Source organism: Melopsittacus undulatus, chromosome Z, assembly GCF_012275295.1.
Source record: "Melopsittacus undulatus isolate bMelUnd1 chromosome Z, bMelUnd1.mat.Z, whole genome shotgun sequence".
NCBI classification, from domain to species: Eukaryota; Metazoa; Chordata; class Aves; order Psittaciformes; family Psittaculidae; genus Melopsittacus; species Melopsittacus undulatus.
Genome location: NC_047557.1, coordinates 25,630,749 through 25,652,810, shown reverse-complemented (window position 1 = coordinate 25,652,810; position 22,062 = coordinate 25,630,749). Strand labels below are relative to the sequence as shown.

General features: G+C 38.1%; 1 protein-coding gene across 4 annotated transcripts in view; it reads left to right on the top strand.

Moving 5' to 3' along the window:
- IQGAP2 (IQ motif containing GTPase activating protein 2) overlaps positions 1-20,683 on the top strand; it is a 127,399-nt gene extending 106,716 nt beyond the window's left edge. For all 4 annotated transcript variants that reach the window (XM_034072604.1, XM_034072603.1, XM_034072605.1 and 1 more), the window contains 15 exons: positions 325-474; positions 1,400-1,563; positions 2,207-2,431; positions 3,026-3,166; positions 3,498-3,582; positions 5,056-5,288; positions 7,044-7,176; positions 10,484-10,586; positions 11,489-11,630; positions 14,827-14,914; positions 15,796-16,008; positions 16,398-16,558; positions 18,137-18,280; positions 19,163-19,271; positions 19,746-20,683. In XM_034072604.1, coding sequence (XP_033928495.1) covers positions 325-474; positions 1,400-1,563; positions 2,207-2,431; positions 3,026-3,166; positions 3,498-3,582; positions 5,056-5,288; positions 7,044-7,176; positions 10,484-10,586; positions 11,489-11,630; positions 14,827-14,914; positions 15,796-16,008; positions 16,398-16,558; positions 18,137-18,280; positions 19,163-19,271; positions 19,746-19,859 — 2,205 coding nt within the window. In that variant the 3' untranslated portion in view covers positions 19,860-20,683. The remainder of the gene's footprint in view (positions 1-324; positions 475-1,399; positions 1,564-2,206; positions 2,432-3,025; positions 3,167-3,497; positions 3,583-5,055; positions 5,289-7,043; positions 7,177-10,483; positions 10,587-11,488; positions 11,631-14,826; positions 14,915-15,795; positions 16,009-16,397; positions 16,559-18,136; positions 18,281-19,162; positions 19,272-19,745) is intronic.
- Positions 20,684-22,062: the final 1,379 nt, after the last annotated feature.

The following is a 22,062-nucleotide window of genomic DNA, read 5'->3' as shown; positions in this document are numbered from 1 at the left end:
GTTTTGCTACTTGTGGACAATAGTAGTTGCTTAGCAGACTTCAGGAGATTGGAGTAGAATTCTCTGATCATATTAGAGAGCTTGTTTATTGTTAACTAAATGATGAATGAGCCTGTACAGGAGATCAGGTTTCCCAGATGATCCCTGTTGGCAAGCCATACTGGTGACAAGATAAAAAGACCGGTTCAAAAGACTGGCTAGTGAATGGAGGAACAAAATATACAAAGTTGTTACCAAAGTTAGCATGGTACGGCATATGTTAATTTTTCCAATTTGCCTCTTTTTGTGGATATATAATCTAGACTTTTGGTCATCTGTCTGCAGGATGTGGTACTGCACAGTAAGAAACTTAACAAAAAGAGCAAAAGTCAGTTGGAAGAGATGGTTATGGTTGATAAACAGGGCATCAAAGGTTTGAGTAAAGAGAGAAGAAAGAAACTGGAGGCTTATCAACATTTGTTCTACCTTTTACAGGTAAGTATTAATGTAAGAAGTTGACAAGGCAGGAAATTGCTGAGGAAAAATTACACATATGTTCTTGCTTTGCTTTAGTGATTGTGGTAGTGTTTATGAAGAGATTTTTGCTGTAGTATACAGACTGCAGCAAACACTATGGTCAAGTTCTAGTATTTCCTGTAATTGAGAGAATCCTTCATGTCTTTAAAACTTTCAAAAAATGTAGACTTTTTCCTTAGAATAACTTCAGTCTACTGAAGCCAGAGAGAAATGTTTTCCTCCGTATCACTTAGCCCTTATAAACTACTGTCCCTATAATTGTGCCTTATATGTTGTGGAAAGGAAGCTTCTGCATTATATATTGTGTAGCTGGCAGTATATAATGTATCTGTTATTGTGGTCTTTTTAACTCACCTCATCCCACTGAACTTTTCCTAGAAGAATTTTAGATCTTCCCAGGGCAGAAGCTCTCTAATACCTAGGTGGACATAGAGTCATAGAATAGTTAGGGTTGGAAAGGACCTTAAGATAATCTAGTTCCAACCCCCCTGCCATGGGCAGGGACACCTCACACTAAACCATATCACCCAAGGCTTCATCCAACCTGTCTTGAACACTGCCGGGGATGTAGTATGCTATGTCATGTTGGTAGATAGCCACTGCCATTTGGTAAAAAGTCATTGTCATTGGATCCGTGGACCTAATGCCACAGGGGTACTGTTCAGAGAGTACAAATAAAATCCTTACTGGTGTTAATCACTGATACCTAATTGTTCAATATTCAGTGTTTCTTATGCCTCAGGATTTGGAAAAAAGGTAAAGCCAGTGTGGAAAAGTCATACATACAGGAACAAACATAAATGCTTTCAGTGATGATGAAAAGGTAGAGAGCACTGCCCCTAGTTTGTCCCAGTACTATTTCAATCATTTGTTTTTTTCACAGACTAATCCCACATATCTGGCAAAGCTGATTTTCCAGATGCCACAAAACAAATCAACCAAGTTTATGGATACAGTCATCTTTACTCTGTACAACTATGCCTCCAATCAACGAGAAGAGTATCTGCTACTCAAACTCTTCAAAACTGCTCTAGAAGAGGAGATAAAGTATGTGCATTTGAAGGAAGACTTTAGTTGATTTGAGTTGGAGACTGTTCAATGAATACTTCATACCTAAAAGAATCTGATGGTTAATCTTTAAGATGTTGTAAAATTAGAGGTATAGTTTTGTTTCTAGAGAAAACTGTTTTCAGCATAACTTCTTTGTTAACTCAAGCTATTTCCAGTTCATGAAAAAATTATTCTATGGTGGACAATATTTTTGTATGAAAAAATAGCTTGAAAAAAGCAGACACTGGGGTATCTTGCTTTGTGCTTGAGTATTTAAGGGTAGAGAAAGTCTTTCCTTTCTCAGCATAAATGTTCTGTAAGTGGAGGGTAGTGGCTTGCTATTCTAAAACAATAAAATCTTGTTTTATACCCTTAACAGATATCTGCTGAACAGGTATTTGGGCCTGAATCAGGTATATATTAGCTGCCATTAGCTATGCTATGTTTCAGGGACATTATTATAACACATATAAAGCTCAGGTGGTAATTTCTATAATCTTATTTTATTTGAAAGCCTAAAAAAATAGGCTGTATAAACCTGTTTCAACATAGAAAATGGATAATTTTAAACGTATGGGTTTTGAACACATGCATGAACGCATACATAAGTCAGACCTGAACTAATCTGTTCTTGATACAGCTCTAAGGTAGACCAGATACAGGATATCGTAACTGGAAACCCCACAGTCATTAAGATGGTCGTCAGCTTCAACCGAGGTGCTCGTGGACAGAATACTCTGCGCCAGCTCCTGGCCCCTGTGGTGAAGGAGATCATGGAGGACAAGTCCCTCATAATCAACACTAGTCCTGTGGATGTATACAAGTCATGGGTAAATCAGCTAGAAATGCAGACTGGTGAGGCCAGGTAAGTGAGGAAGCTGGAGATACTGTACTATTTCAATACTTGAGGGATTCCTCATTTCTGCTGTCCCTTTCCTTCTCCAACAAATTGCACTTGTGCCCATGCATCCCTTCCCTACCTTCCTGCACTATAATAAAACTCTGGGGGCAGAAATACTTGAAAAAAAAAGTATTTTAACCTGTTCTGAACAACAAATGGATACTTTCCTGGCCATGAATTTCAAAGTCAACTACTTAATCATTGTAAGTGTAGTAGACTATGCCACGGAAGAATTTATAGCCTTTTGCCCACTTTTTATAACAGCATGCCAGATGTGTTGCAGGCTTTTGAGGAGCTATGCTGGACTGGGATGTGGAGATGAATGCCTTAAATTAGGATTCCCCTTTTGTCATTAAGGGAAGGTACATGATGGTGTGTGCACCCCCACCTAAACAGACTGCCACCCTCCAAAACCACGAAGCTAACTTCAGCTTTATTTGTCTGACTTTCTTTGTTTTTTCTCTTCTGTTCATTGATGGCATTCACAATAAATAAATAAATAAATAAATAAAAATCTCAGATACTTTTAGCCTGCTTTATTATCTGTTTGCTTCACAGCAAATTGCCGTATGATGTAACAACAGAACAAGCACTGACACACCCAGAAGTGGTCAATAAACTGGAATCATCAATTCAGAGTTTGCGAGCAGTAACTGACAAAGTTCTCACGACCATATTCTCCTCTCTCAACATGATGCCGTAAGTGTTGACTTAGGAAGATGCAGTTCATGTGCACAGTGAAGCTCCGCTTGAAACTGAATGATGGCCATCCTCTCAAATTACATGGTTTCCGATACTTGCCTCTCGCATAATTTCCCCAGTAGAGGGAGTGGTTTCTCCACTTCTACTCTGCTTTATCAGCTTCATGAAAGACGCTCTGTTCTTGAGAATTCTGTTTTCTGTTATCACCTAATCTTATTTTTTAAGTGGCTGTAAAAAAAAACCCAGTTACTTGGCTGACTAGAATAACTGGTTTATGTTTTGTTGAAGTCTTTACAATATTTTTCCTTTTCATCTGTTCTACATGTAGTTATGGAATGAGATACATAGCCAAAGTTCTGAAGAGCTCACTCCATGAGAAATTCCCAGATGCAACAGAAGATGAACTATTGAAGGTAGACACCTGAGGAAAACTGTTAGCAGCTTGTACTGCCAAAGGGGATTTTTATTGACACCAAGCATTATAAGGAACTAAGAACACCAGCATGTACTTGAAGTAACTTTGCACTTCTTGGGTTGAAAAGGGATATTCTTAGAAAGCTGAAGTTTATCTGAATCATCTTGGTGTTTGTATTTGTACTGTGGTCCTTACCATCAACAGTCCTTTCATAGAGAATACTGGTCACACACCTTCCCACAAGTTGTTAAATAATGTAATTTAAAAAATGTCATATTAAAAATATGCATTAATATTGTAATATAAATACAACGAGAAATAGCTCAAAAAATGAACTGCAAGTAGATCATTACATTATACTTAAACATGCTTATGAGAGCTGTAGGAGTGACATTTGTACAGACTGATAAGTGAAGTGTGAGTGATGGTACTGACATGCTGGCCATCACTCACCAACCACAGCCAAGGTCCCTCTTCAGAGGGCTTAAGAGCCTTCCAGCTGGCTGAGAGACTGTCAGCTCTCTCAAATTAGAATTATTTACACTTCAATAAAGATGCTTTCATTAGTGTTTAATGACATGGTTCTAGAATAACAAACCATTCATTTTAATGGTACTTCCCCTGTTATTCTTAAAAAAGTTATAGTTCAGTGTTTAACGTTATATTTATATATATGGTGCATACGGGGCTTCATACTCAGCTGAAAAATTAATTCTACTTTTGTGTGGTTTAACAATGAATTGGAAACCCTAGCAGGCAGCATTAATGTGGTATTCCTGTACATCACTCCAAAAACACAGATTAAGTCATTGCTCAATTTGTGGCAAAGCAAATAAAAAAGGCAGGCAAGTAGAACATAAGGCACCCAACTGAAATTCTAGTTTGAAATGTGTAAACTGGAAGTTCTGCATGTGACTACACAGAGGCAAATTGCAGAAAGAAAAGTCCTGCCTGTTTCTGAGATCAGGAATGATTCAAAGCCACCATCTGCACAATAAAAATTACTGTGACATCATTATGGATATTGCAGTTTGGAAAATCCATTCTCTAATCTTTCAGGTCTGCATGTTGTCTTCATGAGAAACAGTGGATCGCTTGTCAGTGAATGCAACAAATGCTGGCAAACATCTGTAGCAAATAAGCCTCTGGAGCTGTACCTTGCAAAATCTGGAAGAAAGAGTTGTATTTGTCTTTGTGCTCAACTCAGTGCTTTGCATTAGCTGACCTAAAGCCACTATCAAATTCAGATGTGTTGTTAAAGTCCATAATTGACATTCACAGAGGTATTGCAAGAGGCACATGTTGTAAAAGACTACAGACTCTTTAAGTTAGCTACATGGTAACGTGTATGTCTTAGGGGTTCTTCCAAGCACTGGTTCCAATGGGTGTGATTCAGAAGTAGAAATGATTGATTGTGTTTTGTTAAATGTAATTACTGTGTGTGAAGGGAAGATCTTATTTTTTCTTTTAGATTGTTGGCAATCTCCTGTACTATCGCTACATGAACCCTGCGATTGTTGCTCCTGATGGCTTTGATATCATCGATATAACAGCTGGGGGCCAGATACACCCCGACCAGAGGAGAAACCTAGGCTGTGTGGCAAAAGTCCTTCAGCATGCTGCTTCTAACAAACTCTTTGAAGGAGAGAGCGAACATCTATCTTCTATGAACCCTTACCTCTCACAGACATACCAGAAGTTCAGGTATGCAAAGCCCTTACAAATACCTAAGTAAGAGCCCTCCTCTAGGGTGCGCAGAGCAGGTGGACTCCTTGTCTGTAGAAATTCCTTGCTCAGAGTTAAAAATTTTGAGTGATCTGCTATAGAAGAAATCCTCACTGTTGAGAAAGTTGAAGCAGGAGTAACAGGATGTATTTCTGCTTGAGCATTACATTGAGAACTTCTCACCTCTGCTGGCTTGGTTGATATCCAAAAACAGATTGTAAGAGCAGTATGGGTTAATGGGAAATAATGTGTTATTTTGGCTGGGAGGACAGTTGAATGTTTTGTCTGAAGAAAAAATTGGGCAGGAGAAGGTTGTGGTTTCTGTTTTTATCCTTACATCTTTGCAGAGAGATTCCACACAGATTTTATTCTTTCCTCTTGCACACTCATAGGAATTTGCATGTTTTGCTATACTCTGGAACACAAGTTCTTTGGGATTATAGCCCAGCTTTGGGGGTGATTGCTACTATTAGCTTAAACTGAGTCTTGAGACAAATTAATTTTCAGAACATGTCTTTAATGTCTGCCCTTCATGCGATTAAATGCACTGTTCATAGACTGGATTTCCTTGAGATACTTAAAGTTAGTCATTCTCTTTAATGAAGTACTTAAGGGCATGACATAATCATGAAAGAATAGGGCAGAAAGTGTTATAGTAAGAATAACAAATGCTAATGAAAAAGCCTACTCTTCATTGTTGGCCCTTTGATGGCTACAAAAGGAAGAATTCCTCTCCTAATTAAGCTAACTTTATACAAAACTGAATCTCTGGGTTGCTGTGCTCTGCACTTTAACTAAATCCTCCTTAGTCACCAGCAATGGCTTCTCTCAGCTGCCTGTTCCCCTTGTACTAGCCCAGCAATTGCAAATGCAGCATTAGCTATGTTAAAAGCTACCAACCCTGCCTAGATCTTTTACTGTGCATTTATGAACTTGTGCAGGAATTTGTCTAAACTCTTCTTAAAACTTTGAGATCATTTGTTTCCACAAGCTCCTCCTGTAGCAATATTCAGAAGTTTGCTACCTGTCAGTTAAAACAGTGCTTCCTTTGGTTCATTTGAAAACAGTATTTTTCTGCTAGTTTTATTGCCTTCCTCCTTGTCCCATAATTGTGGGATTTGGTGAATAAATTTTGCACCTATCTCATTCAATGCCGCTGGTTTTTTTGTGCAAGTTGAACATATCCCTCAGCTTTTTCTCTCCAAACTAAGGAATCCCAGTCCCTTTTTGATTTCCTGTCCAGGAAAGATAGAACACTTTGTTATTTGTATTCATGTGTAAATGCACTGCCTCCAAAAGTTTCTTTCAAACACTAAATGTAGATTGCAGATTATAAGACAAATACAACACATGGGGGTAGACTTTTCAGCAGGGCCTGTTGCAATAGGATGAGGAATTATGGTTTTAAATTAAAGAGGGGAGATTCAGGCTGGACATGAAGATGAGATTTTGGTAAAATATTGGCACAAATTGCCCAGTGTTGTGATGGATGTGTAATCCCTGGGGACATTCAAGGCCAGGCTGGATGTCGTTCTGGGCAATCTGATTTAGATGAAGTTGTCCCTGTTCGTTGCAGGGAGGGGTGTGACAGATGACCTTTGAATTGACCCTTTCAATGCAAACTACTCTATGATTCTATATGTCAAACACTTGATTGTGTACTTTCGTTTTATACAGCCTAACTGAAGTGACTGTATAGGGGACAATTACAGAATCTTTCTCATTTTCTCTTAGGAATTTTTTTCAAGCTGCATGTGATGTTCCTGAACCAGAGGAGAAATTCAATATTGATGAATACTCTGACATGGTGACCCTTAGCAAACCTGTCATATATATCTCCATTGAAGAAATTATCAATACCCATTCAGTAAGTCAATGAGAATATACTAGTCAACAGACTAATGTACAGATTATTAAATACTTGCGACAAATACTCTAGGGGAAAGCCTTAGTGTTTGCCCTTCCTTTTGAAAAAACTTCTTCAGTTCATCTCTGAAGTGGTCTGGAATTGAGTATTTGTTTTTTCCTAGAAGACTGCTTCCACTGAAAAGCACCATCTTGAATAATAATTAGAATGTAATATTTTCTGACGGGAGGGAGGAACATTTTCGTTCTAATCTAGTGTGACATTCCTAATTTATTTATATTTATAATAATTTTCCTGTCTTGGCTAAGAAAGTGACATTAATTTGAAGAAGCTCATTTGATTCTGGGAATAGAGGAAAACTCGGTGTATTTCATGACTCTGGCGTTCTGTCATATGTTTTGTTGGAAGCAGATGCGAAGGTCTGATTTAGAAGGACTGAAGCTGTGGCATCCTGCCAGTTCTTTATCATGGGTAAAGAAAAGATTAACTGCAGTCTTTAGTATGACTCATTTGGGTGTAAGTTAAATGTCTAACACATGGCCCTTCTAAAGCCAGGATATTTCTATCAGTTTCCTGGCTTGCAAACTATCCCCTGCAATGACCTCCTCTCTCTCTATCAGCTCCCCAGATAAAAAAACACCACCCTCAAAAAGCACAAAAAACCCAAGAAGAACCTCCCACTAATAAACTGGTCTGTTAAAAACCATATATACTGAATGGTCTTTTGTGCCCATTCTTTCTCTTTCTTAAGGCATAGACCTATGCCTGCATGTTACATGATCAGCAGTTACATTCAAACACTAGTCTTGGTCAAAACCTCTTTTAGTGGGTCTTATTGGATGTCTAAGGTGTTATTTGATCCTAATGTGATAAAGTATTACTATGCAACTTTATATTAGCTGATAAGATACCCCACAAAATATGAGGTAAAATGATGAAAATAGATTGCCAAACAAATGCAGTAAAGCAGATGGTCTTTTTTGATAACATAGAATCATAGAATAGTTAGGATTGGAAAGGATCTCAAGATCATCCAACCCCCCTGCCATGGGCAGAGACACCTCACACTAAACCATATCACCTAAGGCTTCATCCAACCTGGTCTTAAACACCGCCAGGGATGAAGCATTCACAACCTCCCTGGGCAACCCATCCCAGTACCTCACCACCCTAACAGTAAAGAATTTCTTCCTTATATCCAGTCTAAACCTCTGCTGTTTAAGTTTCAACCCATTACCCCTTGTCCTGTCACTACAGTCCCTAATGAATAGTCCCTCCCCAGCATCCCTGTAGGCCCCCTTCAGATACTGGAAGGCTGCTATGAGGTCTCCATGCAGCCTTCTCTTCTCCAGGCTGAACAGCCCCAACTTTCTCTGCCTGTCTTCATACAGGAGGTGCTCCAGTCCCCTGATCATCCTTGTGGCCTCCTCTGGACTTGTTCTAATAGTTCCATGTCCTTTTTATGTTGAGGACACCAGAACTGCACACAATACTCCAAGTGAGTTCTCATGAGAGCAGAGTAGAGGGGCGGGATCACCTCCTTCGACCTGCTGGTCATGCTCCTTTTGATGCAGCCCAGGATACAGTTGGCTTTCTGGGCTGTGAGTGCACACTGCAGCTGGCTCATGTTCATTTTCTCATTGACTAACACCCCCAAGTCCTTCTCCGCAGGACTACCATGAATTTCCTTTTTGCCCAACCTGTAGCTGTGCCTGGGATTGCTTCCAACCCAGGTGTAGGACCTTGCACTTGGCATGGTTAAACTTCATGAGGTTGGCATCAGCCCACCTCACAAGTGTGTCAAGGTCCCTCTGGATGGCATTCCTTCCCTCCAGCGTATCAACAGAACCACACAGCTTGGTGTCATCGGCAAGCTTGCACACTCAATCCCACTGTCCATGTCAGCATGATTATGTGCATTTGCCTGCCTAGAGGAATCAAACAATTAGGTCCTTTGGCAGCCTGAGCCTTCATCTGAGTTGCCTTCTCCCACTGCACCTCCCTTGCAAATGTAAATTGAACTTTCTATTTGGCTCATGCAGCTCAAAAAAAATAGTTTGAATAAGAGGGGATGCATAAACATCTTTTTTGTCATGCATTGCTCAGCTTCAGGAAAAGTTCTCAAATTTGCCCTCTGCCATCATCTCCCATGGCACTTGCCTACAAGCAATTTTCATTGCACACCTCTGTTGTCTGTAGCTGGAATAAGGGATGTTGCATTCACCAGCTTTGCTATATATCTTTGATATATATCTTGCCTTTGCCCTAAAGAGTTTGTCCTGTGAATGTCTTTTTCATTCTGTGCTTGTACAGCATCAAGCATGGTGGAGTTCTAACCAGTGTGTAATGTTTCTCAGCAGGTCTCACAGTATCATAGTCAACATTATGTATAGTGTGATGTAGCTGTTGCACATAAGAGAAAGTTGTTTCTAACAGGTTAATGGTCATGGGCTTGTAATGCTCAGTTCTGTCCTATAAGTACATCTGAAATGCCTTTCTCTTCTGAATGTAGGCTTTCTGGTTGTCAATAAGTTTCTAGTAACCAGGTACTTTGACTATAACTTGCAGTTTTCAAAATACTTCAGATCCTATTTTTTTTGCCAACTGTGCATGTTTTGCTATAGCTAAATTCCAGTGATGCTTGGTGACACTCTCTCCATTAGTTCTGCAAGTAAGGAACATTGTTGCTATAAGGAATGGACTGTTAAATCTAGCAGTCACTAATGCTGTTGGCTTTATCTAACTCAGTATGAGGTTACTTTTCTCATGGATAATGAGAGCCTTTTTCCAAGAAAATGTTATTGCCCTGTTCAAATTCTTTAGCTTGGCTTACCAGTATTTTTGTGGGTTAAAGTTTTGAAGATGTGCCCAGGAGCAAGGGAAGTTAATGTGAATATGTTCATACATCTCCTGCAACTTCCATTAGAAATTGTGCAGCAGTTGCGGCATAGCTGGTTTCTTGCTTTCCTTTCAGAAATGACTGTATTTGTATCACTGTTGCTGTTGTAAGTTACTGAAATAGCTATATAGAAAATAGGTATCTCCACTTTGGAGATCATTGTCAGAGAAGCGCAGCAAGCTGTTTTGCAGCAAGAGCAATTCCAAATTCATAGTTCAAATTCATAGCCACTGAACATGCTTCCAAACCCTGGGTCCTCAATAATCCTGATCACATCAGGTCTGTTTTACAGCATTGAGTCTCCAGATATATCTACAAGTGTAAAGACACTGAGAGTGTTTGGGGCAGAGGAGGAAAGAGTGGAATTTTTACTTTTTTGGATGATACTTCATTTACATTTGTTTATAGCTACTGTTGGAACATCAGGATGCCATTGCCACTGAGCCAAATGACCTGCTGAACGAATTGCTGGAAGCACTGGGACCTGTTCCTGATGTAGAGTCTTTCCTTGGTATGCTGTTCTTCAGCCTTATGGTTAACTTCACTAAATGGGGCAGAATGAAATGGGGGTTGATTTTAAATACTCTCATGTCTCTCATAGTTACAGTTTGCTCATTTACTACAGAATTATTTTGTGAACACTTCCTGTAATATCGCTCTTTGTAATTGAAATTTCATCTAATTTGCAGTATTCACTCTAAAGATTGCGATTCAAAATCCAGACATTAGTAATTTTTCAACTAGAACAATACAGTTGTGCTCAAATTGCAGATAGAAAGCAAGTGATTTTTTTTGTTAATATCTTATGAACTTAAGATTTGCTACTATTGGCTAAGAACTTGGAAAATGTGCACAGAAAAGAGACAATTTTTTATTCTGACACTTGTAAAAAATAATTTATAATTTTATAAAAATATAAAAAATAATTTTATAATTTATTAAAAAAATCAGAGTTATAGGGAATAAATGTGACTGATATTTGCCTTAATTGTTGTAAAATATGAACTGTGTAGAAAGCAACTAGGTTGTCATGGATTATATCAGCTTCCACGTGAATAGCCTGTTAACATAGCTGCTACTCTTTCATTCTCCACTCTCATTGCATTTTTGGACAAATGATTGTCATCATAACTGTGTTCTTTGAGAAGATGACTTGTGAGTCTCTTGCACATCAGTAGCTTGAAAAGCATTTCCAAAATATTCTACCTGGACTTATAAATAACTGGCTTAGGTTCTGACTGTTTAATGTCCAGGAATAAATAAATAAATAAATAAATTTATCCTGCTTCTAAATGGTGGGAATGGGTGTGCTGTTTAATAAACTTTTAGGTTTATTATCTAGGTTCTTGTTTGCTTTGTGCATTGAATCATGGGAGAACTGGCAAACTTAGAGTAAAAAATATTTCCTTACAGGAGAAGGAGCTGTTGATCCCAATGACCCTAACCGAGCAAGCACACTGAATCAGCTTGCAAAAACAGAGATTTCGCTGTCTCTAACAAGCAAATATGAGTTACGAGAAGGTGAAGATCAGGATCTCAAGACCCTGATGATAAAGTATGTTTTCCTGAAAAAGCTGTATTTTTGGCAATGTTTTCTCTTTTTTGTTGTTTTGAATGTTACTTCTACTGTGCTGTCCAGACTAGAAGCATTTTTGCGGTACTGAGTGCACTCAGTTTTCCAAAGCCAGTTTCTGTTTGGTCTTACTCAAACTTTTGCAGAAGTCAGAGAAAGTGACAGTTCTTCCAGAAAGCTTGCAGAAAGATAAACATGCTGCCAGTTGTATTCTGCAACATGAGTGGATCATTATCTAGCCTATAAGTGCTTTTCTGTAAGTTGCAAAAGCATAATGCTTTAAAAACCATAGCCCTGGGAAAGCAGAGACAAAAAGCTATCTAGCCTTATAAGGGATGGACAGTATCACACTGTACTCTCCTCCCCCTCAAAGGAAAACACTTCCTTGACTTACTGCCATCACTCATTTGAACCGGATGCGACTGTCACTTCTGCAGGAATAGTGCGTGCTTTATCCAAGGAAAGAAAATTGTTTATTCTATTTGGTGAGCAAATTAAGAAATTGTCATTTGGGTACTCTGGGATATAGGCTTCTTTATAGTCAGAAAAGATTTTATAAAAGCACTTAGCATCAAATTATTGGCACCCCTCTTTTGAAGTTATTTCAAGCTGCACAGAAGAAGGACCGGCTTATTTGAGATCCTGGAGGACAATGGGATGCTGCTCTCCTTAGTACCATACTTATTTATACCCCACAAATGTGAAGGTTAGAAGTTCATTTTAAAGGGAATGACAGGATAAGGATTTCACACCTTTGCAAGCATTAGGGGTGTAGATACAAGCTGTAATTAATTCTAATCTGTTAGTATTTGTTTTCAAAATTAAAAAAAAAAAGTAAAAGGAATTTATTAGGTAATATGTGAAGTTTTACTCCTGAAAAAATTTATTCACTACAATGTCTGTAGTAAGTGGTGCATTCCTACGAAATCCATAATCTGTTTAAGGTCTGGAGAAAAATCTGCTTTTAAGTATAAGAAAGCTCTTCCTGCTTTTCCACTTTATTCACGGATATTTGATCTGAATCTTAAACAAGAAAATCCTGAGGCTTTTCTTTAATTTATCAAATATAATTTGAGATCTAAAGTAAAGGGACTGCAGTGACAATGTTGAATCAAATTTGTGTTTGTCACTTAATACTTCAGAGACCAAGGCTCTACAGCTGTTCCCAGGCTGCTTTCGTAATACGGATATGCCTGCTGCTGTCCCTTTAAAAAAGGAAAAAAGAGAGCTTCCTGTCCTTTTTTGCTCTCTGTAGGAGTAAAATGCTACCCCTACATGAAATCCCTAAAAATACATGAAATGAAGGCCAAAAGAAATGTCTTTAATCCTGTTAACTGTGCAGAAACATGCTGAACCAATAACATGAGAATTAACAAAAGAATTTAACTTCCCTATTTCATAAGTGCTTTCAAGTAATACCATGTTTTGAGCAAATTTAGTAATCTGACAGAAGACTATTTAGCAACATGTGTTACATTGCAACAACATCAATGTAAAAAATACTTCTGTTACATTTTTTAAAGAGAGATGTGTGCATGCAGATGCTTAACTTTCCTACCTTAGCTGCAGAGAAATGTTTTAATGCCACTGTGAAATGCTAGGCACCTGGCTGAAATTCAAGTCAGTTGATTCACTGTGTGTTCCATGTTTCCTTGCAAGTGACATGCTACATAGAAATAGCAACATACTTGCTTTTTACATGGTTTTATAAATGCTTCTCTGAAAAGCCCTAATATTTGCTGGTACCCCTGTCTAGAGGACTCTGTGTAAGGTGGCTGGTCTGCCTGGTTTGTGTGTGCAAGTGCTGCACACCAAGTGGCAGGTGAAGGGGGAGGCATCCAGCCCCAAGTGTGCTGCTTCTGGAAAACAACAAAGCTGAGCAGGTTTGGTACGTGGGGAGAGGAAGCTGAAATAAGCCTCACGTCTTATCAGCCATTATCAGTACCTGTTTCTAAGCACTGCATAAAATAGCAATGCCATCCCATATACACTAATGTAGTAAAGACTGACAAAAATCGTGTCAGACAGAGAAAGCCAGCAATGTCTTGATGTAGCCCAAGTGGGCCAGCTTCAGAAAGCTTTTCTGGTTGGGTTTTTTTGTGTGGTTTCGGGCTTGTTTTTTTTCTAGCAATGTGCTAGAACTGCTCAGTGCTGTTAACAGCAGCTCTGAATGACCAAATTAGTTTCCAGGAGGATTAGCATGTTACCTCCTAACATGGAAGGAGCAGTCCTTCAATGGAAGCTTGGATCATACCCAAATAGTTACTGGTTTTGGATAATGTTTTCTATATATGAGTAAATCTTATTGCATTTTTGAGAACTTCTTGTCCTGAAAACCAACAAAACCCACAACTTGACGTAGGTAAATGATAATTTTAAACCTAGTAACGAAGTTTGAGGTTTTATCACAGAAGCCTTCATCATATTTAGACATTTTCCTAGGAAACTTGAGTTGCATCTTCAAGTTTATGTTAATTTTTAAGAATAATGGGGTATATCTCATTTGTAAATGTGTCCCCTGAATTAACAGAACCCTGTAGCAGGATGTTCTTGGAAGCATTATTGATGAAAAGGCAGCAGGAATTAGATAAATTCTGACCCCAAAAAAGAGCTGGTTTACATATCAGTGTGTAGCAGCTTCCCTTTTTTAGCAAGGAAATGCTCCCTGTCTGCTACCACTAGAGAAACATCTGCCCTTAAGTGGTGTCCATAAATTCATTGTGATGGATGTAATACTCCTTCTGGAGTTCAGCAGTTTTGAGTGCATTTGCACTTTATTCAGTAAATATGACCTTTAATGGAACCATGCATAGCTTAGGCTTTGCAAAGATTACATTCCTATCTGCTGTTTTTTTTATGATTGTAATTAAAATCCACATGTGAGTTGTTGCTTGAATTTTTATCATGCTAACAGTAACTGTTTTACCATGCTAGTTGTTCAACTGTTTTCTAAAATAAAAGGTGGGAGGAAGTATGGATGTATTTCTCTGTTCATATCTGTGTAGAAGCCAGACATTCAACATTATTAATGGAAGCTCTGAAACAAAAAGCTAGGACACAGAAACATTACTAAGTATCTATAACAATGGGAGCTTGCTAGTTTTACTGCTGAAGAAATGAAATGCACAGGTGATCCAGTGACAACTGTTTTGTAATATCTATATATTCCTTTTAAAAGGACAAAAAGACTCATTGTGGATGTGATACGAACACAGCCAGGGGATACGCTCTTAGAAATATTAGAAACCCCGGCCACTGCACAACAGGTGAGTGATATGTTGTGCCTGAATAATGAAGAAAGTGCTTGCTTATTATAGCTACTTGAAAGCCTCACAGATCTCCCGCAGCTTTCTCTACTGCTTAATAATAATGTTGCAGGTTTTGTACTATTCAGATCTAGAGCCTTCAAAATGTGAGCCTTGTAGATTTTCTTCTACTGTATAACTGGTAACAGCTGCAAAGGAAAAAAAAATTGTATCTTGCAGTCACCTAGCACAGTGATTAATATTCCCTTTAACTTTTCTTTTTAAATAGGGTCTTTTCCATCTGATGTTATAACACAATGAAATAGCCTGAGATTAATACTTTTGCTTGATTCTTTTTTTTTTCTTCATGTACTCCAGTGTCTTAACTCAAGCTCCCTGACACCTAGCTTATTTGCTTAAGCAATAAAAGTAAACATCTGTCTGGGTAACTGCTGCTATCCTTGGTATGGGAATTGAGTAGGAAGAGCTCCTGGTTAAAGACTTCCCTGTAGACACTGACACACAAAGCTACATCTCAATAATGTGCACATTTTAGCTTAGCTCAAGTGTGTGTTTATGTAGAGGACACCTGTGAGATCTGGGCCATCATTTCACAACTAGGTGAAGCCATTACTTGTCTGTCTGATTTTAGTCATGCTTTAATTAACTGAAACATACTTGTAGGTGTTGTGATACTTAAGGTATGTCAAAAGGCACAGTAAATGAAGAGCTTTCAGACCATGTAGTAAAAGGATATAAACGAAGCCATGTGGTAAAAGGACATAAATAAAGTTTGCACCTTGATTTTTGCCAGCCTCCTTTGAGTATTCAATGTGCTTGAATATGTAACTCTTATAATGAGCTGGAAAATAACTGTTCTAGATTTTCTTTTTCCTACACAGGAATCTGAGCATCTGAAACTTGCAGAGAAACGTGCCATCTTAGATTCCAAAACTCCAGAGAAAATGAAGCATAGTCAGTCTATTTTTGAAGATGGACAGCTACCACTAGAACAAAAGAAAAGGAAAATTCAGAGGAATCTCCGGACATTGGAACAAGCAGGACTGGTGTCTTCAGCAACCAAGTACCAAGAAATTATAAATGAGATCGCTAAGGTAAATGGAACATGCTGCATATTGACAGGTTTTAAGCAGCTGACCTAAATCCATTCCAGCTAGAGATGTACAACATACATTTTTCTGAGAATATTACACTAAATTGCAGAAATATCCACATAAGAAAACAAATCATCTTTGTCTGCTGGTAAAATAAGTGAAAGACAGTTCTCTCATGCATAAATACTTGAACTGAATAACATACCACTGTAGACTCCAGATTATCCAGGTTTAATACTGATGCTGTTTTATCTTCTCCAGTACAATGTGTTTCAACATAGCTTTTTATATCTTAAATCAGAATTACACATTAGTGTGTTAATCAATAATTACTGATACTTTTCATAATATTAAATTAACAAACCAATTACATGAATGGATTTATTTAGGATATCCGGAATCAAAGAAGATACAGACATCATCGAAAAGCTGAATTGGTGAAACTCCAGCAGACTTTGAATGCACTTAACTCCAAGACAGCATTTTATGAAGAACAAATTAATTATTACAACACCTACATAAAAACTTGCTTAGACAACTTAACAAGAAAGTAAGTTGAGTTGTCTTGTCTTCTAGTATTTCAGTGTGTTTTATCAGGTGGGGAGAATAGGTGTAAGTCTATAGCTGAAAGTTTTGATTCTGACAGATTGATAATCCATGGATTAGAAAGTTCATGGAAGTTAGCACTGTAACTTGAAAAAGTTACTTCCAAAACCTGGAAAGTAAAGTCTTGCATTTATTTAAAGCTACCTTGCAGAAAGAGGCCTGAGGTGTATACATGTTTTCAATCAATTTACGTGGTGTTACCTCATACAGATTTGGGAAGTAATTATTGATTTTTTTTTCCCCCTTCACTTAAAAGGATTGGGTTTTGTCTTTCAAATGGAAAAGGGGAAAACAAATCATAGAATCATAGAATAGTTAGTTGGAAAGGACCTTAATATCATCAAGTTCTGACCCCACTGCCATGGATAGGGACCCCTCACACTAAACCATATCACCCAAGGCTCTGTCCAACCCTGCCTTGAACACTGCCAAGGATGGAGCATTCACAGCTTCCCTGGGCAACCCATTCCAGTGACTCACCATCCTTACAGTAAAGAACTTCTTCCTTTTGTCCAAGCTAAACTTCCCCTGTTTAAGTTTCAACCCATGACCCCTTGTTCTGTCACTACAGTCCTTAATGAACAGTCCTGCCCAGCATCCCTGTAGGCCCCCTTCAGATACTGGAAGGCTGCTATGAGGTCTCCATGCAGCCTTCTCTTCTCCAGGCTGAAGAGCCCCAACTTTCTCAGCCTGTCTTCATATGGGAGGTGCTCCAGTCCCCTGATCATCCTCGTGGCCCTCCTCTGGACTTGTTCCAACAGTTCCATGTCCTTTTTATGTTGAGGACACCAGAACTGCACACAATACTCCAAGTGAGATCTCACAAGAGCAGAGTAGAGAGGCAGGATCACCTCCTTCGACCTGCTGGTCACGCTTCTTTTGATGCAGCCCAGGATACGGTTGGCTTTCTGGGCTGCAAGTGCACACTGCAGCCAGCTCATATTAAGTTTCTCATTGACCAACAGCCCCAAGTCCTTCTCCGCAGGGCTGCTCTGAATCTCTTCTCTGACCAACCTGTAGCTGTGCCTGGGGTTGTTCCATATGCCTAAATAATCTTACCTTTAGGGTACAATGCAGTTACTAGACAGCAAGCCCACATTAGTGCCACTGATGTGTCAAAATGAGAACCCTTTACTGACACAAACAGGAGCTTACCTCACTAATCCAAAAATCAACTCTAATGGCCAATCTTATTTAACACCCATGTCACTATAAGCTTACAAATTGCTGTTTTACAGTGATTGTGGAGTCTTTTGGATTTGGGTTACATTTTACAGCAGACTTTAAACTTTTATAAAGTGCTAAAAATGTTGATTCAAAATTGCTGTCAAAATGTTTAGACTATTCACTATGTGATAAAAGTCCCTATAATTCTTAGATTTGTTCTGAATGTTAATTCTGTTCATTAATAGAAGGCCAACAAGGCAAAGACTGAAGGACAGCTAAATACAGCTAGAAGAGTAGTTGAAGTATAAAAGACCTGGTAGCTATATTAAAAGCCAGTTTGTTGTTCTCTTACCAGAAATTCACGGAGGTCTATCAAAGTAGATGGAAAAGAAGAGGTGAAGGGAAGCAAAAAACTGAAGCAGACCTCATTAAAGTACACAGCTGCAAGACTGCATGAAAAAGGTGTCATCTTAGAAATTGAAGATCTTCAAACCAACCAGTAAGTGTGGTATAAACAATTCAGAGCATTTTCTAATCAACATCTTCTTAAGGAGACTTTGTTAAAAGAAACCTTTGCCATTTCCTATGCCACACCTATATTCAGAAGATTGATAAAGCCTAACTGTTATAATTCATTTTTTTTCCCTTCTACCTGACTATATGATTATCTTGGGAAAATATTTGAGTAAGTCTATTTTGGCATTAGTTCTAGACGAAACCAGTAGAAGTCCACCAACATGCTCACTGCTACTGACTGACTTGTTAAGCAGCTGTAGCAGTTATTTCTTTCATTTACTGACCAATCACTTTTATATACTAAGTAAACACCTTATTTTCTGCACTGCCTCTCTATGGCAAGGTGAACAGATGGGGTGGTTTAACATCCATTTTGTATCTATCCATTTTGAGGCCCCTGTAGCAAAAACCTTTCTTCCTCTGCACCCTTCCATCTATCTTTTGCATGGAAAAAAGTTTTCCAGAGGCAGTGTTTTTCTGAGTGGGTTTGTCATGCAGAGAAAGCCACAAGAGGCAAACTGAAACCTGGGGAGAGTATGTGTGCACCTGCAAGGAGACACTTGGGTACAGCAGAACAAAAATCTGGGTGTCCTATTCCTATTCTGTAAATAATTCATAATCTTTGTTCCCTGAACTTCCCACAGTTTTCTCTCCTATTCCCCTTTTCCACCCAATACAAAAGGAGGAGTTCTGCATTCCATACTATATGTATGCCAGAAGTTCTCCAAGAAGACATTGCAGGAGGGATAGACTGGTTCATTTGACACCATTTACACTGCTCATGGCCAAAGTTCTTTTGAGTTTTGTAGGCTTTTTTCTATAAAACTCGACAGCATAAATGATCAGTTTTCCTTTCTGTTTCAAGGTTTAAGAATGTGATGTTTGATATTACACCTGGAGAAGAAGTGGGTGACTTTGAAATCAAAGCAAAATTCTTGGGGGTTGAGATGGAAAAAGTGCAACTCCATTTCCAGGTAGTTTGAATTTTGTTGATTTGCTATATAGTCACAGTTGCTTTAGTTATAAACTATTTCATATTTTTTATATGTATTCATGAATTGTTCAATCAGCACAGAGCAGCAGGTCATGTGGGAAAGAACTATATGACTTCTGTAGGATGCTGGGCATGGAGTTGGGTTAATGTTTATATTAGGACAACTGCACGAAAACAAATGCCAAATTAGTTCAGTGGCAAGTCATGAAAGCCAGGAGAAAACAAAAATACCCAGAAAACAGTGTTTCTTCTGGTTTGCTGTTACTAACAGTCCGCAATTTGGGATCTAGAAGGCATGTAATGTTTCCTACACCTATCCAATAATTGCTGGTAATTCTCTAAATTTTGAAGGACATGGAGTTTGAGGCAGTTATCACATTATGAAAATGACCCCATCCTGTTGTGATAAGGTATGGATTCAAACACAGGTTAATGATTTTATTTCTGATTACAGGATTTGCTTCAGATGCAGTACGAAGGTGTGGCTGTAATGAAAATGTTTGATAAGGCTAAAGTGAACGTGAATTTGCTCATATTCTTGTTGAATAAGAAGTTCTATGGAAAATGAGTGTCTTCAGATATTGCGGTCCGCATTCATCAGCGTGAAGCTTACTCAGTATTTTTTTTTCCTTTGAAATATTCATTTTGAGTTTGTCATTGTACATGCTTTAACTTTAAAAAAAAACCTAAACCACCAAATGTTCAGAGGAATGTACGCAGTGCCTTTCAGCACTGATAATGAAGCAGAAAAATAGAATATAGATTAAATTAAACAGTTCCAGATTTCATTGGTATTGGTACATTCAAATCAAAATAATTGTTTAGGACGCTCTGCTATTGTGGCTGTATGGAATTTAGGGTGGCAGAAATTGAATTTAGTTGAATATTATAAACCTTTTCCTATTAAAACATTTTAAATGACCTCAGATATATTAATATAGTTAAGTTTTTACTAAAAGAAATCCTAATTCGTTTCTAGGGGATAGTTTGGACAAATACTTAGTTACTTACTAAGCCTATTTTGTGACAATTGTCAACTGTAAAGCAAACTTTTGGTGCAATTAAAAAAAATTTTTTTAGTTAATTACACATTGACAATAACTTCTTACTCTATAAAAAATATATTTTGTGATTCATTCCTATTAAATGCACTACTGCCTCGTGTAAAATGACATTTTCTACTTTCACAGCCTTTGGAGTGGCATTGGGGAAATCTGGATAGTGAACATACACTGTTCAGTTTGAAGTATTTGAATACGTAAATTGTGCCTGTCTGTCTTTTTTTAATTATTGCAAGAAAATGAATGCAATAAAATCAGTATTTAGATTGGGTTTTTTAATATTCTTAGAAGATTGTTCTATGTAAAATAAACATTGCCTAATTAAACCGGCTCAATTCCTAAATTTCATTTAAAAGAGTTGTCAAAGCAGCAATACAGACCACAGTAAAAGAACTTCCTTCAGTACTTTTATAAAAATGAATCTAATTAAGCTCAATTGTCCTCGCAATACACTTTACAAGAGTTCTCAGCAGTGAAGACCTCGTGGCCCTTGTGGCACTGAACATGATGATAGTTTTGCTGTGTACAGTAGGCAACATGATAGATACACATAAACCAAGAGAAAATATTTTCTACTTTTATTTTCCTCATGACAAACATTTTGAAAGATGGACAGTGAGGCATTCTTGAGTGTGTTGTAAAAATAAATAAGACAAATATTAATTCTGAAGGTAGAATAAAACAGCATAAAGTTAGTGGCAGATACATAGACTATGAGTTTTCAGTGGCAAATATACAGACTATGCATTTAGGCAGTATACTGACCTGTGGAATTATACAAGCTGAAACAGCTACTACATTTACTAGGGACATTCCTTTAAATATTACATTAAATTTGAACACTTGACTACTTTAAAACTGTTAATATCCTAATTAAAAGATAAACTACTTCTATGTGCTTCCATTTTATTCTAGTTATCTATGTATCAGTCATTTTATTAGAATATAAACGTTGCATAAACCATAGAATCATAGAACGGTTTGGGTTGCAAGAGACCTTAAAGATCATCTAGCTCCAGCCTCCCCTTCACTTAAAATAGCTGGATGGAAAGGTGAAAGCTGCATTTTTTTTTCCAGAGAAATTAATTGTACTCGAGTATGACTTAAACTCACAATCTTTTGTTTCCCTTTTTATGTATAACAGGCTTAACTAATACCTACATATTCTTGACAAATTCTAGCTGAGCTGTTATGTCTGCACATGTGGGATGCTGATCCTAAGACCAGGCCTTTGAGGTAATGTGTGAAAAGCCTGGTATTTTGCTGGTGAGACATACTACAGCCCCACAGCCTTTGCAGGAGTAAGTCACTCCTGGATATGCAGTTTTGCATAAGACACTTGACACACCTACTGACTGCTTAGTTCTAATGTGAATAGCATGTTCCTCAGTTATTTCCTGATATGTACAAACTCGGGAAAGTTTGCGTGGTTCCCAGGTAATGACATGTGATGCTAGCACACAGTCAGCATGCTGGCACTCACCTTTTCTCCAGCCCTTTCTCAGGCTTCCTGCTCTTCCAGTGCACATCAAAGTGTAATTTCCATTTAATTTCTTTAAACTCCTTTAGAAGCTTCTTTTCTTAACTAGTTCAATTTAGGGCCTTGTCACTGAACAAACAGTGAATGCTGCTAAACAGGACTGATCACAATGATTCTACCTGAGTGTACCATGCAAATGAGCAAAGTAGTTCTGCGTTTACCCATTGCTG